Below are 15221 nucleotides of genomic sequence, written 5' to 3'. Positions count from 1 at the left end.
ATCTGAACACTGGTTCAGACAATATGAACTCACTTTCAATTTCAATAACCACCAGATAGCTAGTTCGTTCAGTAGAGAAAATGCCATTAGAGGCGGCTCTTTAATATTAATTAGAAATAATTTAAAATTTAAGGAACGTAAAGATATTGTGAGTCTCTCTATTGAACGAACAATTGAAGTAGCTTGCATAGAGCTAAGTCATCTTATTATTGTGGGTGTATACAGGCCTCCTTCAGGGTTATTTGATACCTTTGAACAAACTATGGAACAAATACTGTCAAAAATATGTGCATCTAACAAAAGGGTTATTATATGTGGAGACTTTAATATTAATTTATTGGATTTGAATTCCACAACTGTTAGATTCACATCTTTATTTAAATCATATAACCTTTGCAATTTTTTTCATGAACCTACAAGAGTCTGTGAGACCACAGCTACTTGTATTGATAACATATTTACAAATCTCATTCCCGATAAAAAAGAAATAATTAATAAGTTAAGCTCTGATCACTGTGGACAGTTAGCATCATTTAATGTCAATTGCGATAATAACGTAAAGGATAATCTTGTGTTTGTTCCTGTGACTACAAAACGTATTGAGCAATTTAGAAGTAAATTAAATTCAAATATTCAGTCATTGGGTAGATCAAATAGCTCAGATGAAGCTTTTAATAATTTGTTTAAGGTAATAAGAACACAATTTAATACAGTATTTACTTCTAAAACAGTTAGAAACGATAATAAAAAAACCAGATTTATTGAATGGGCAACTAAAGGAATTAAAATAAGTAGGCAAAGATTATATGAATTATATGATGAGAGGTGTAGCAACAGTAGTGAATCATTTAAAGCATATGTTAAAAATTATTCTAAAACCTTCAGAAAAGTTTGTAAAGCTGCTAAGGCTCTATATATCAAAAATAAAATTAAAAATTCTAAAAATAAAATCAAAACTACATGGAAGGTTATATCTGGTGAGACTGGAAACGTCACCTGTCGTAACACTGATTTTGAATTATACTTTGAAAATAAAAAGATTACAAATAATCTCGAAGTTGCGACGGTTTTTGAAAAGTTTTTTGCTGAAATTCCGGTCTCAACTACAAAAAATCTAAATTCCTCACCAGAAGCTGCTGAAAAGCTACTCAGAGACAATGTAAAGGAATGTGATGTCAATTTCAAGTTTAGGGAAATTAGCCCTAGAGATATTATTGATACCTTTAAATTGTTGAATATTAAAAATACTACTGATCTCTGGGGCATGTCTACAAAAATTATTAAATCGATAATTGACATCATAGCTCCTCATCTGGCAATAATTTTCAATGACTGCATTAAGAGTGGTGTTTTTCCTGACTTAATGAAGCACAGTAAGGTCGTACCTTTATTTAAAGCGGGAATTAAATCAGATCCGACTAATTACCGGCCTATTTCGATTTTACCGACTCTTAGTAAAATATTTGAAAAAATAATTTTACAGCAATTACTGTTACATTTTAATTTAAATAATTTATTACACAATAACCAATACGGTTTTACTAAGGGTCGTTCCACAACGGATGCTGGTATAGGTCTTCTTTGTAGCATATTTGAAGCTTGGGAGGAGTCACAGGATGCCTTAGGTATTTTTTGTGACCTCTCTAAGGCATTTGACTGTGTCGAGCATGCTACTTTAGTCAAAAAATTGCACCACTATGGCATAAGGGACTCAGCACTCAGCCTTTTGACTTCTTACCTCAAAAATAGGACTCAAAGGGTTGAAGTTAATAGTAAAAGATCCAATGGGACCAAAATAGAATTAGGTGTACCACAGGGATCCATTTTAGGACCATTTCTTTTTCTCATCTACATTAATGACTTACCTTATCTAGTTAAGGATAATGAGATAGTACTTTTTGCTGATGACACTTCACTTATTTTTAAAGTGAAGCGACGGTAGTCAAATTACGACGAGGTAAATAGTGCTCTCTCAAAAATAGTACATTGGTTTAATGTTAATAACTTACTTTTAAACTCTAAGAAAACCAAATGTTTAAAATTTACTTTGCCCAATGTTAGGCAAGTTCAAACCAATTTACTATTAAATGATGAGAAAATGAATTTGGTGGACTCCACTGTATTCTTAGGCATTACATTAGATAGTAAATTACAGTGGAGTCCTCATATTGCTAATCTTGCAGGTAAGCTCAGTTCTGCAGCATATGCAGTCAGAAAAATTAGGGAAATTTCTGATGAAGACACGGCAAGACTAGTTTATTTTAGTTATTTTCACAGTAGAATGTCTTATGGTATCCTTTTATGGGGAAACGCTGCCGACATCAATACAATTTTTGTGCTGCAGAAGCGAGCTATACGCTCAATTTATAAAATGTCAGCTTTTGAATCTCTGAGAGAAAAGTTTAAAGAAATTGGTATTCTAACTGTTGCTTCTCAATACATTTTGGATAATGTATTGTATGTTAGAAAGAATTTAACTAAATTTAAAACTAAAAGTGATAGTCACGGTAGAAACACTAGAAATAGGCACAAGCTGGAAATACCAGTGATCAGACTTAGCAAAATAAGTAAATCTTTTAAAGGTCAATGTATACGCCTTTACAATAAAATCCCGGAAAACGTTCAAAATCTATCAATTAATAAATTTAAAAAAGTAATTAAAGAACGTTTGTGTGCCAAAGCCTACTATACGGTCAAAGATTTCCTAAACGATAGCACATCTTGGGAGTAGGATGGCTGCTTGCAAGGCTGCTTCTACATTTATTATATGTGACTTACAATTGTGTATTCATATTGTATAGATTAAGTTATTTACATTGTAAATTTTATTTTTTTAAAAGACAAATTTTCCACTTTTTTACTAAAAAGTGGCCCCGTGCGAGTTTCTTACGCCGGTTCTTCTCGCCGGGTTAGTTCCCGAACCGGTGGTAGGCAACATGTAGTTCAACATTCTGAAAATATTTGATTCAAATTTATTCAGAAATAAAACAATTTTTATTTTTTATTTATTTTTTTTAATAGATGATTTTAATATTACATCCTTGCCTCGGCACAAATGGCCAGCTCGACAGAAATCAGTAACTTCTAAATAAAGACACAGAATACTTATTAGTGATAAAGAAGATAAATTCCTCTTGTACAGGCTATTACAGACTTGGGTTCCCTTAACCCAAGTCTGTAATAGTCTGCATATGCACGGCATGCATAACAATTAGTGCATGATCGACAACGTGAGATGTGTACGTGACAGACATACATAAACATACAGGAAACAATACTATGTAACAATTAGATAAAATATACCAATTAATAACTTGTCATGGTGGTAATGACTGTCACAATATGTTATGGCTTATGAGTTATGGGATCGATGGCATACCTACCTCTATAAACCACGAGGCGAATGACGAATCACAAAAAAAGATTAAAATGACAAAAAAAATATAATTTAGGTCTTTTCTTGTGCTTTGCATTTGATGGATTGTTAGAAGTCACTGTGAAGGAGATTCTTTCAAAATTTTGTATGAATCACAATTCACAATAGCCATTTTAGACATGCTGCTAGCGATACAGCATTTTGGCAAAGTTATCATACAAAACACATAGTCTAAAAGTTAAAATTATTATTGTGTTCGATGCTTGTTTAGATACCAGATGACTAAATAAGATTAATTTAAGTGCGATCGCACCTGATCGCACTCTTATTATTTTAATGAGAGCTCACAAGACTTGGGTTAGTCATAAACAGTGATTATCTAGATTTGGGGTCATGTCCCCATCGCACATGGTCCATAATGTCTGATAATATCTTTCAGCTGACTACTCACGTGTATGAATCAGAATTCAGATGACAATAGTGAATAGCATCATAAACATAGCGTGCCTTATCAGGTAATTCCTATGAGATGACTAATGAGCTCGACACCTGATGTCTTCACGTGCTACTCTCATTGTTACCAAAACAATGCTATTACTGTTATTTTCGTTAAAAGTAACCTACTGTCTATTTAAATATAGATACTATAGATCATATTATATCGAAGGGGGGACGGTATATTCGTGGTTGGATGCCGTTGTCAATCCTATCTTACAGGAATTCCTCGCGGCGCCTCTTTTTATCCGGCGCCCTGGGAAGTCGCCCACCGGGGCGCCCTCCCAAACGCTGCTACTGGTTAAGTACTCAAATGAGACTAGAAAACGTTTGTAGCAATTCTTAGCAGTTAATCCAATAGTTTCTTAAGTCGTTCCGGAACATAGCCGCTTTGTTCTTATTTTAGCCGCTAATCTGAAGAACTACAATTTCCCTGTAGTTCTTCCGTATCACAACTTTTACATAACGTATTCATGTAACTATCTTGTTAATTGTTATAGTGAAAACATATAAACGTTACCATAGAGTTATAGCATCCATATCCATAGACCAACTTCCATACGACAGTATAGTGTCTGTCTGTCTCGTACCTACTACCTCTTCACGCTCAAATCGCTGAACCGATTTTGCTAAAACGATGATTTTTATCCCGGAAAAATGTACGGTTTCCGCGCGATAAACGAAATTTGGCGCAACGGGGTTTCGGGCGTCATCCAGAATTATAGAGAGCTAGATTCTTCCTTCCTATATTCTTATCAGCTTTTATTTGTTGGCTTTTGGCACTGACACCGGGGTGTACTTTGTCACATACAAGGGTAATATTCTTCTTATGCTGCGGACGCAAATGCATAGTGCTTCGTGCTTGAGACGATACCATTGGACGATCTGCGTAATACAATTTACATCGTTTAATGGTATCGTCTCATAGCACGAAGCTTCGTGACGATAGACGCATGTGCGGCCGCGGCATTACCATATTTTTCATCATCGTTTTACTATATCGTCAAGTCTAAAGTCTAGTCAAAGTCTAAGTAAAAGTCAAAACAGTCAAGTAGTCAAGTTGGTCAATTCAGTAAAGCGTCTACCCGTCTACCCTTTACTGAACTTTCGACGGAGTTTTGGAGGGAACACAAAAAAGCACGTTTCTGGAAGTTGCAGCATTTGCCTACAATTATTGTGCACGATTTAACGAATTCTCTATTCTGAAATCTAATGGTTAATATTCTACTAATATTACACATTAAAAACCCAGTTAACACAATTTTAGGAAAATAATACAAAAACACAAGATTTCACATTCCCGGCAAACCTATAGGTCTACCAGAATCTGATGGCAAAATGTGAGAAAATAAATTGATTCTAGCAATACCGGGGTGATGAATAAAACATTTTGATCCTTTTTTTTCCTCACAGCGGCTGCAAATATAAAAATTTATCTAATGATCAAGGAGATTTTTTTAGAACCATTGATGATAGATTTTTTTAAGGAATCGAAAAGAACAGCGATTTAGTATTTGAAATTGGAACATGTTTTATACCAAAATGTTTATTTGTCATATTATATTTTTTGCTTTAAAACTTGTTTATCGACTTCTAATACTCGTTAGATTTCATATCGAGAATCGCAATTAGTATACGTCTGGATTTTATTATCTTAAAACCAGTTTTGGAAGCTGTTCCGAGTTTTTGCGTTACTTTTTGCTAATAATGAACAAAATGGAGGACAACGAATTTTTACACAATATTTTGTGCGACGTATAAAGAAAAATGTATGGCTGCAGGCTTCTACGTCAACTCAACCTCAAATTTTAAAACTTTAAGAGGTTGTTTGGCTTAAGTATCTATTTAGTAATCTGTGGTTTGGGGCTATCTACAAGACTCTATGCAAAATTTGATCCAAATCTATTTAAATGCGTAAATAGACAGACAGGGAGACAGATAAGCTTTGGCACGGTGTTATAAAGTGGTTTTAAAAAGTCCAACTCCACAATAGATTGACGAATTTTTTTACTGACTCTACCAAATGTTAATTAATATCAAGGAAATAAAAAACTGGCTCCAGCCATTTAAAATGAGGTTGATAACTGATAAGTGATATGATATCGGTGAACTAGATCACACGGTTTTGCGAGAAAAAGCTGGATTTGGATTTTGGAATTATCGTATTTTGTAATTCAATCAAAACAAAATATTTTAAGTACGCAAGAGTCCTTTCAGAACTCACAAAGCACAAAACTCAAGGCCCTTAGCCAAAATGGTTTCGTTAATAACACACTTGAAATAGAAACTGGGTTTCATAAAACACATAGGTACCTACATTTTATGATTTTGAAATTTGAACTTCACAGTCAAAACGAAAGGTTTTTCCCAGTGGCGTTCAGAATTTTTAAACTAACAACACTTTCGATACTATGAACAGGCCCGTTTTAGCTTTACCAGCGCCCTGGGCAAGATTTCTTCGGCGCCCAGGGTGCTGAATGCTGATAGTGCTGAAAAGCTGACGTGGGAGAGCCATGCTTCTGCACGAATGGGCCGGCTTGACCGGAGAAATACCACGTCCTCACAGAAAACCGGCGTGAAACAGTGCTTGCGCTGTGTTTCGCCGAGTGAGTGAGTTTACCGGAGGCCCAATCCTCTACCCTATTCCCTTCCCTACCCTCCCTTATTTCCTTCCCTTCCCGTCCCTACCCTCCCCTATTACTCTATTCCCTCTTAAAAGGCCGGCAACGCACCTGCAGCTCTTCTGATGCTGCGAGTGTCCATGGGCGACGGAAGTTGCTTTCCAGCAGGTGACACGTTTGCTCGTTTGCCCCTTATTTCATTAAAAAAAAAAATACGTGGTACAGCCATGCTTCGGCACGAATGGGCCGGCTCGACCGGAGAAATACCACGTTCTCACAGAAAACCGGCGTGAAAGAGCGCTTGCGCTGTGTTTCGCCGAGTGAGTGAGTTTACCGGAGGCCCAATCCCCTACCCTATTCCCTTCCCTACCCTCCCCTATTCCCTTCCCATCCTTACCCTCCCCTATAAACCCTATTCCCTCTTAAAAGGCCGGCAACGCACCTGTAGCTCTTCTGATGCTGCGAGTGTCCATGGGCGACGGAAGTTGCTTTCCATCAGGTGACCCGTATGCTCGTTTGCCCCCTTATCTCATAAAAAAAATAAAAAATTGCGCTCTTTTGTTTGCCTTCAGCGCCCATTTTTATCCGGCGCCCTGGGCGGTCGCCACCCCGCTAACGCCGCTAGTCGCTACTGACTATTAACATGAATTTGAACTACTATTAATTACTATAGGAACTACTATTAATTACTATAGGATGACTATTTTTCTTTTAATTTTCAGGCCTTACAGCCTTTTAAACTATTGATAACAACATTATTTACTAAAACGTGCCCTGATAACTGTTTAGTGTTTGTTATTCACAAGATCCTTTTTCCTTGAAACGTGTTAAATTGTGATGAATTATGCAAATATTATTAATTATTACTATCGTTCTTGAGCATTTAAAATGACTCTTAACATTGGAATTCTTTTGTTATTGTAATGAAATTACATTTTTTCCTACATGCGTAAATTCAAATTTTTATGATCATTAAAATTTTTGAACGATTTAAAAGGCTTGTATTAGTTACAGTTACCTTTCTGCAGTAATTCATCTAATGCTGCGGCCGCACATGCATAGTGCTTCGTTCTTGAGACGATATCATTGGACGATCTGCGTGTATCGTCCAATGGTATCGTCTCATATCACGAAGCTTCGTGACGATAGACGCATGTGCAGCCGCGGCAATATAATTACAAGTCAACAATATTATTAATACCGCCGAATATTACAGGACCTGCTCCTTTTGGGAGTCGGTTAAAAATGGTCCCAAACAAAAGGATCATGCTTTCATGCCCACGCTATTTTCGTTATGTGACATAATAATAATATGGTTTTCAAGCTCCATTTTGTAGGAGAACACGTGCTATCGAAAACGCGGCTTTATAGCCGGGCAACTCTTGCTTGTATGATCTTTTACCCAGGGTGGGTTGCACCACGCCTCTGGTGCAAGTTGCAACCCACCCTGGATTGCACCAGAGGCGTGGTTACAGTTATGGTCAAAGTTATGGTTATAGTTAAGGCTAACTTAACTTTAACCTGAACCACAGAATTTGACAGATGTCTGTTGCTGGTCCGACAAGGCTTTAAATGAACGTTGGCAGGGCGCTGCTGGTAAAGGAGAACTGTCAAAAATGGCGTTTTTTGTATGATGACAGCGTTATAGTTCCTTTTTTCGCCACATGCATTTAAAGCCTTGTCGAGCTCTATGGTTATCGTTAAATATGGCGTCCATAATTATTGACTTTAACCAAAGATTTGACATTTTGCATTGTAGTTATAGATAAGTACTTAGGATGTTAAAGTTATAGTAAGTTGGGGCAACCAGGGCCCCCATAAGCGCTCCTGGCGCCTGTGTGTAAAAAATGGATTTTGGCGCCCCTTTAGGCAAATTTTTTGGGTCCTTGGTTTTGGCCCCCCATAAGATGGCGATTTGGCGCCCCTAGAGGATGGCGCCCGTGTGCATTGCACACATTGCACATATGGTAGCGGGGGCCCTGGGTGCAACCCACCCTAAGATAGCATTACAGTCTTATCAATCCATAAAAGTTACGTTGGCGTTTCTTTAAGAATAACCTTCGACATAAAGGTGCTATCAAAGACAAAATAGACTAACATCCATTTTGTCCGCAGCTCAATGCTCCAGCCTGCTATGCGGGCGGACGAAGGAGGTGGAGGTCGGCACTGGCAGTGCCAGCGCGGCTCTGGCACTGACGCTGCTGCGCCCGGCTGGCAGTGCCAACCAGACTGCGCCGTGCCAGCTGCGCCTCACCGCGCCAGACGCGGCCGCCTTCACCGTCAGACTTATAGACGTTAAGGTAAGAGATATAGTTTATATCGAGACTTATAGACGTGGTAAGAGAGAGATAGTTTATATCGAGGTGGAGGGTCCAATTCTCTTTAAATTTCAAATTTCAATGTTTCACCACTTTCTAATAAAGTGCCGAATAGGCTATTCACAACTTTTTGGACAGATTCTCAATACTTTACCTGTCAAGTTAAGTGGTGGATAGCCTATTCGGCACTCATCAGGAAGTGGTGAAACAGGCCCTTAGCCACCTAGGTTTAAGATCGTAATTTAGTATCTATAGGTTAAAAAAATATGTTTTTAACCTAAGTCTATCGGCCGCACTCAGAGTGGAACATTAATTACAAAACGTAATTAATTCAAAATTTTGACATAAGCCCCACAGATTATCTGTCAAACTCTTTATTAAGTTGAAGGTTAATCATAATAAATATTACATGTCTCTGAGTACGGCGGTTAAACTCAACCCAGCTTTATCAAATTGGATGTTGAGAAAATCAATTGTTTTGCTATTAAACGACTAAACTTTTTCCAGATAATAATTATTATAGAGAGCTATAAACCCAGCTTTATCAAATTGGATGTTGAGAAAATCAATTGTTTTGCTACTATACGACTAAACTTTTTCGAGATAATAATTATTATAGAGAGCTATAAGTCAGTATAAATCTCAACTTTTCCCTAATCCACACACATTAATTTCACGTGGTGTCAAAGTTAAACGTGTTACTTTTGCTTTTGTTTTGACACCTTAATTAATCTCTTCTTTAACAATCTTGACTCAAGTTATACATAGTTATACATGGGACTTGGACATAATCTGAATTTTATGGCTCATATAGATACGTTACACTACGTTAATTTCAACAATTTGATATTACCCATGTTGTACGTAATTTAGAATGGCCCGGCCTTGAAGCATGTATTTTATTTACAACTCTTGTTACACTAAACATATTAATAACATTAAACTACTACTTACTCAGTAGTGGCTCTTATTTATAGGCAGTCAACAATATTAATAATAAGTAATAATTGGTATTGTAATTCACAAACAAAGTCAATGAAGATTATATTTTAAAGCTAAATGCAATTTCATATTTTGAAATCTCTTTAAATAATTTTTTTGCAAGCAATATTGAAAATGGAACCGTACATTTCTCTGGGATAAAAAGTATCCTATGTCATTTCTAGGGACTCAAAGTATCTCCATACCAAAGTTTCAGTAAAATCGGTTCAGCAGTTTTAGCTTGAAAAGGTAACAGACGGACAAATATGCTTTCGCATATTTTATAGTTTGGATAGACAATAAACAAAATATTTTATAGTGGTATAAAACTTTAAACTAGTTACCAGGCTTATGACGTCAAATCATTAGCTAATAGCAATGTGTAACAAATCAATTCAATTCCACAAAATCGATTTACTTCTGTCGTGATTCATATTTATCGATGTTTCTTAAATAATTCATGAAGCATTGAAAAATCATAATCGTTTATCTAGGAACGGAAATATTCCAATACTGTATTGTTTTTCCTAAACTTTTCCAGAACTAACACCTGCGTAAACACATCATCACGAGTTTTTGAAAAACAAAACAGGATAATTTGAGCATTCAAATAATGGTTATATTATGACATAAGAGTTATTGTATTTACTCAGCTCTGTATAACAAAAGGTAAAACAATTGCTATAACGAGCTATAATGTTAGTACAGTCAATAATATGAACAAAAGTTGCTTATTGCGCGTATAATTAGTAATGCTTATACGGTGATAAAGTATATCACGTGAACCGAGGTTACATACTAGTTTTCTGTTTTTTGCACAGTTTCTGAGGTTTCTGAGCGAAAGTGTGTATGTCTGTCCGTCTGTCTTTCTGTCTGTCTCTCTATCCGTCTGTCTGTTACATCTTCACGCCCAAACCGCTCAACCGATTTTGATGAAATTTGGCCTGCAGATACTTTATGTCCCGGTAAAGGACATAGGATACTTTTTATCCCGGAAAAATGCACGGTTCCTGCGCGATATTCCCGTGAAACGCCGCGCACTAGCGGCCAGGCCGCAGCGGCCAAGCCCTAGCCGCGGCGGCCATCGAGATAGATACCTTAGTATGAAACCGCCATAGACGACGCGCACCTGGCCGCAACGCGACCAGCGGCCACACCATATATTCGATGGCCGCCGCGACCTTGCTGCTGCGGCCTGGCCGCTAGTGCGCGCCCGGGCTAAAGCAATTAGTTAACCCTTCAAATGCAGATAGGCATATTAAGCATTTGATTTACTAACTTTCACTATGTTACCAAATGACATTGCCAAAACAAACCTATGCAATGTACCTACGTGGCTTGGGCGTATATTGCAGTAAATAGGTACTAAACACCGTATGCATAGAAAAGGACATCACGTAGACGATATTAATCAAATATTAGGCATTTGGAGTCAGATCACAACCATATGGTAATCTAAGAAATCTTCACAAATTATACCTTAAAACCTTTAGAAATATACCTAGGGACTACTAAACACTGTATAAAATTAGAAAAGAGAGTATTCTAGAAGTACTACCTGACCCGGCAAATATTGTTTTGCCATATAAATTATTTCTAGTGTGTCGAAATAAAAAGTAGATGAAAACCTGTTCTCGGGCCTAACCAATGTAAGTACATTAAAATCGGTTGAGCCGTTTTGGAGTTCGGTCTCTGACTCTCTGTCATGTCAAAAAGGTGGTGTGATAAATCATAAAGTTAATATAGGTACCTAGCGGAATAGAGCAACAATCTCGAGCTGTCAAACGAAACCGAAATTGGTTTCATCTGTGTGTAGGTACGTATACACTTACACAAGCATGGTTGAATATGGTTTCTATAAGATTAAATTGTCAACGTGCGGCACGTGCCGACTGGACGTCAAAAAAAGAGTGCTGCTGTCATGTATCACACGTCTTTTTACCACGCTGTGTTACTGATAGTGATATCTCTCTTGCTGAGGCCTTTGTTTCTCTATTCCGCTAGGTATATTAACTTTATGTGATGAATACACTAGTATTTCAACCAGAAAGCAAAGTCTATCAGGAACAAAAATGACCTCGAATGTCGTGACGTCACTAATGACAACAAACCAGACGAAAATATGTGACATTGCGATGTCAGCCGCGGCGGGTGCCGGGTGGATGAACCGGCTATAAATAAAAACTATCACTTACTGCCGTGGGGTTAGAGTTCAAGTAATTACATGATAGTGGCGTGATGGGGTGATTCACCCTGTCTACGACTTGGGTATAATTCTGTCTACTCTGCCTTGGGCTTTTGATGCGAAAGGAAATTGATAAACAGGGTGGTCGATATTTTCAATATTGTCCATGAATTACTAAGCTTAGTAAGTAACTTACGCATTCGTTATCCAAATAGTATTTCTTTCAAGAATTTTGAATAGATAAGTCGGGATCTGCATCGCACTGGTGGATTGTAGAAATTCGAGAAACGCTTTTAAACCAGAGTCTCGACCGAAAATAGTAGGTCCACGGAGCTAATACTAAGTTACGGACCTAGTTGAAAATCACAGTGCACGGTTGCTTAGGCCAGCTCCTCTTTGTATTAGCTCCGTGAGTAGGTCTATCGTTTACCTACCAAAATCTTGATTCTGCGATCTACGTCGATTATTGGCAATCATAGCCGAATCCTCCAAACGTCAAATGCCAGTCTGTATTTTTTTTACCGGTGCCACTTTGCCAGACCTCGGCACGGTGTTTGTGCGCGTGCGACTAGACATACGCGATTATGCATAAGTTGATAAAATATGCTACGGCAGTCCCCGAGCGCCACAAGTATTTTTTTCGTTAAAATTATTTGAGGCCATAACACTCTCAAATCTCAGTCGTAAGATAAGTTTTTGTCTGTCACGTATCTCCGTCACGGACCAAAGGACCGGTGTTGCAGGCTATTGTTGTTTTTGCGGTTTGCACTTGAACTTGACGAACGAATTACATAAATTATGTGACTACGGTGTCATAACACTTTTTAGGGTTTCGTACCCAAAAGGTAAAAACCACGGAGCTAATGAGCTCCGTGGTTTCCGTCCGTGGAAAACAGGGCCCTATTACTAAGACTGCGCTGTCAGTCCGTTTGTCTCAAGAACCGAGTTAGGGCCTGTTTCACCGCTTCCTGATAAGGTTATCCACCACTTAATTTGACAGATGGAGTATGGAAAATCTGTCAAATAACCCTATCGGGCACGGTAAAACAGGCCATTAGACTGAGATTTTCAGCGATTGTCAAGTATTCTGTAGCCGCTGTAAAACCAACACATAGGGGGCCCCATACAAACGTATAATGCTGTACTAATATACAGTGTGTAACGAAAATAAGTGATAATACTTTAGGGTGTGTACGTGTTCCTTGTAGAGAATTCACTGTGAAAGTAGCAGCTCTGAAAGACGAAATTTTTTTTTCACTTTTGTATGGGCAAGGACCCGAGCGTCACGAGTTTCCCCATACAAAAGTGAAAAAAAAAATTGGTCTTTCAGCGCTGCTACTTTCACAGTGAACTCTCTACAAGGAACACGTACACACCCTAAAGTATTATCACTTGTTTTTTTTTACACCCTGTATATAACGCAACATTCGTTTATCGCGAGAAATTTTTCCAGGATCAAAAGTATCCTATGTTCATTCAACTCCTTTTCCGGGACTTAAAGTATGTCCATACGAAATATCAGAATAATCGATTTAGCTGTATAGGTGTAAAGAGGTAACAGACAGACAGACAGAGTATGGAAAAATGGATATGGAAGAACGGATTGACATGCATGTTCGCATCATTATCTCATTACAAATTCAAATAAGTTTGCTTTAAACACCTGCATCATATGCCTTTGGATCGTGTATTTTTAGATTGAGAGTTAATCGCGAAATACCTGAATTAGAAATCTATTTGTACATACACATACATTATACATGAGTTTGCGCAATCAAACCTTCGAGGCTAATTTTAAACTCTATGTCCTAATAGGCGTTTATGGTTTACTAAATAGCACTTAAAACAGACTTTAATACGTTACAATAGAGACTTGGATTGCGTATACTGGCAGATGCATATTGTATGCGCTTATACGACTAACTTACAAGACAGGCTTTGCTACATTCGGCTAAAGTACTCCGTTTCAATGTAATGTAAAGAGAGCTAAGTATGGGTGTTTAATAAAACTTCAATCTCCAATAATTATAAATTTAATTTTCACTATCAGTAAATTCGATACACAATTTGGGCAGAAGCCCTTGTTCATCAACCCGACTGCCCAATGCCCATCTCTACCCCATCATTCGAACACCCCCACCACCTACAACAAACGGGTGGTGGGATTCGAACGGTGTTGCCAGGTATAGACTGTTTCACAGTTTTTATACTCTCATCTCCATTCATCCCCCAGACTCATGTAAAAGGCCAGCTCTGCTGAATTTTTATGAATAGTAAATTAAATACTCGGAGAGCATGTTTATCTGGTTTTTCTCATAAATAACTAAAATAACAAAAAGAAAACAAAACTTTTAATGTCCACATATTGTTTCTTTACTCTTTTTTTCGTTCATTTTCGAAAAACTTTGCCAAATCAATACATAATATTATTATAGCATATTTGATACTTGGTATTTAAATTGGTACCATTATTATTAAAAGCACTAGCTTTATTTAAATTAATAAGTAAATTACAGAGTATGGCTCTTAGAAAATACACTGCAGCAGTACATAACAAAACAATGAAACTGTAATAAAACAACAAAACATAAGAACGAAACTATTTACTACAACTAGTACTATTTACTAAGCATGTTAACAACTTCTATGTCATTATTATGTAATTTACTTATTTATGATTATGATAAATTAATAAAATACATAATACCAGATATTCCATAACATCTGAGTGGCTTCGTGGTTAGTAGTAACAAGTACATGGTAAATTCACCACGATTAACTTATATAACTGACTTATATATAAGTGATGACTGATGAGTGATGACCTATCCTAGGTAAGAAAACAACTTTTCTTATTTCATTACTATACATGATACTTACCATATTATGACACTATACAGGGTGTAACAAAAATAAGTGATAATACTTTAGGGTTTGTACGTATTCCTTGTAAAGAGTTGAAAGACCAAAATTTTTTTTCACTTTTGTATGGGGAAACTCGTGGCGCTCGGGCCTTTGCCCATACAAAAGTAAAAAAAAATTTTCGCCTTTCAGCGCTGCTACTTTCACAGTGAACTCTCTACAAGGAACACGTACACATCCTAAAGTATTATCACTTATTTTTGTTACACACTGTAGATATGACGCCCGCAACTCTGTTGCGCCAAGATTTGTTTGTCGCGTGGAAACTGCACTTTTCCGGGATGAAACGTTTCCTGTGTCCTTTCCCGGGAATCAGGACTCAA

At 37.3% G+C, this 15221-nt stretch overlaps 1 protein-coding gene across 2 annotated transcripts in view; it reads left to right on the top strand.

Moving 5' to 3' along the window:
• LOC121729962 overlaps positions 1 to 15221 on the top strand; it is a 58300-nt gene that overhangs the window by 6710 nt on the left and 36369 nt on the right. For both annotated transcript variants that reach the window (XM_042118725.1, XM_042118724.1), the window contains exon 2: positions 8608 to 8792. In XM_042118725.1, coding sequence (XP_041974659.1) covers positions 8608 to 8792 — 185 coding nt within the window. The remainder of the gene's footprint in view (positions 1 to 8607; positions 8793 to 15221) is intronic.

This window comes from Aricia agestis, chromosome 8, assembly GCF_905147365.1.
Source record: "Aricia agestis chromosome 8, ilAriAges1.1, whole genome shotgun sequence".
Classification (NCBI taxonomy): Eukaryota; Metazoa; Arthropoda; class Insecta; order Lepidoptera; family Lycaenidae; genus Aricia; species Aricia agestis.
The sequence above is the reverse complement of the archived record's forward strand: the minus strand, read 5'-3'. Positions and strand labels throughout refer to the sequence as shown.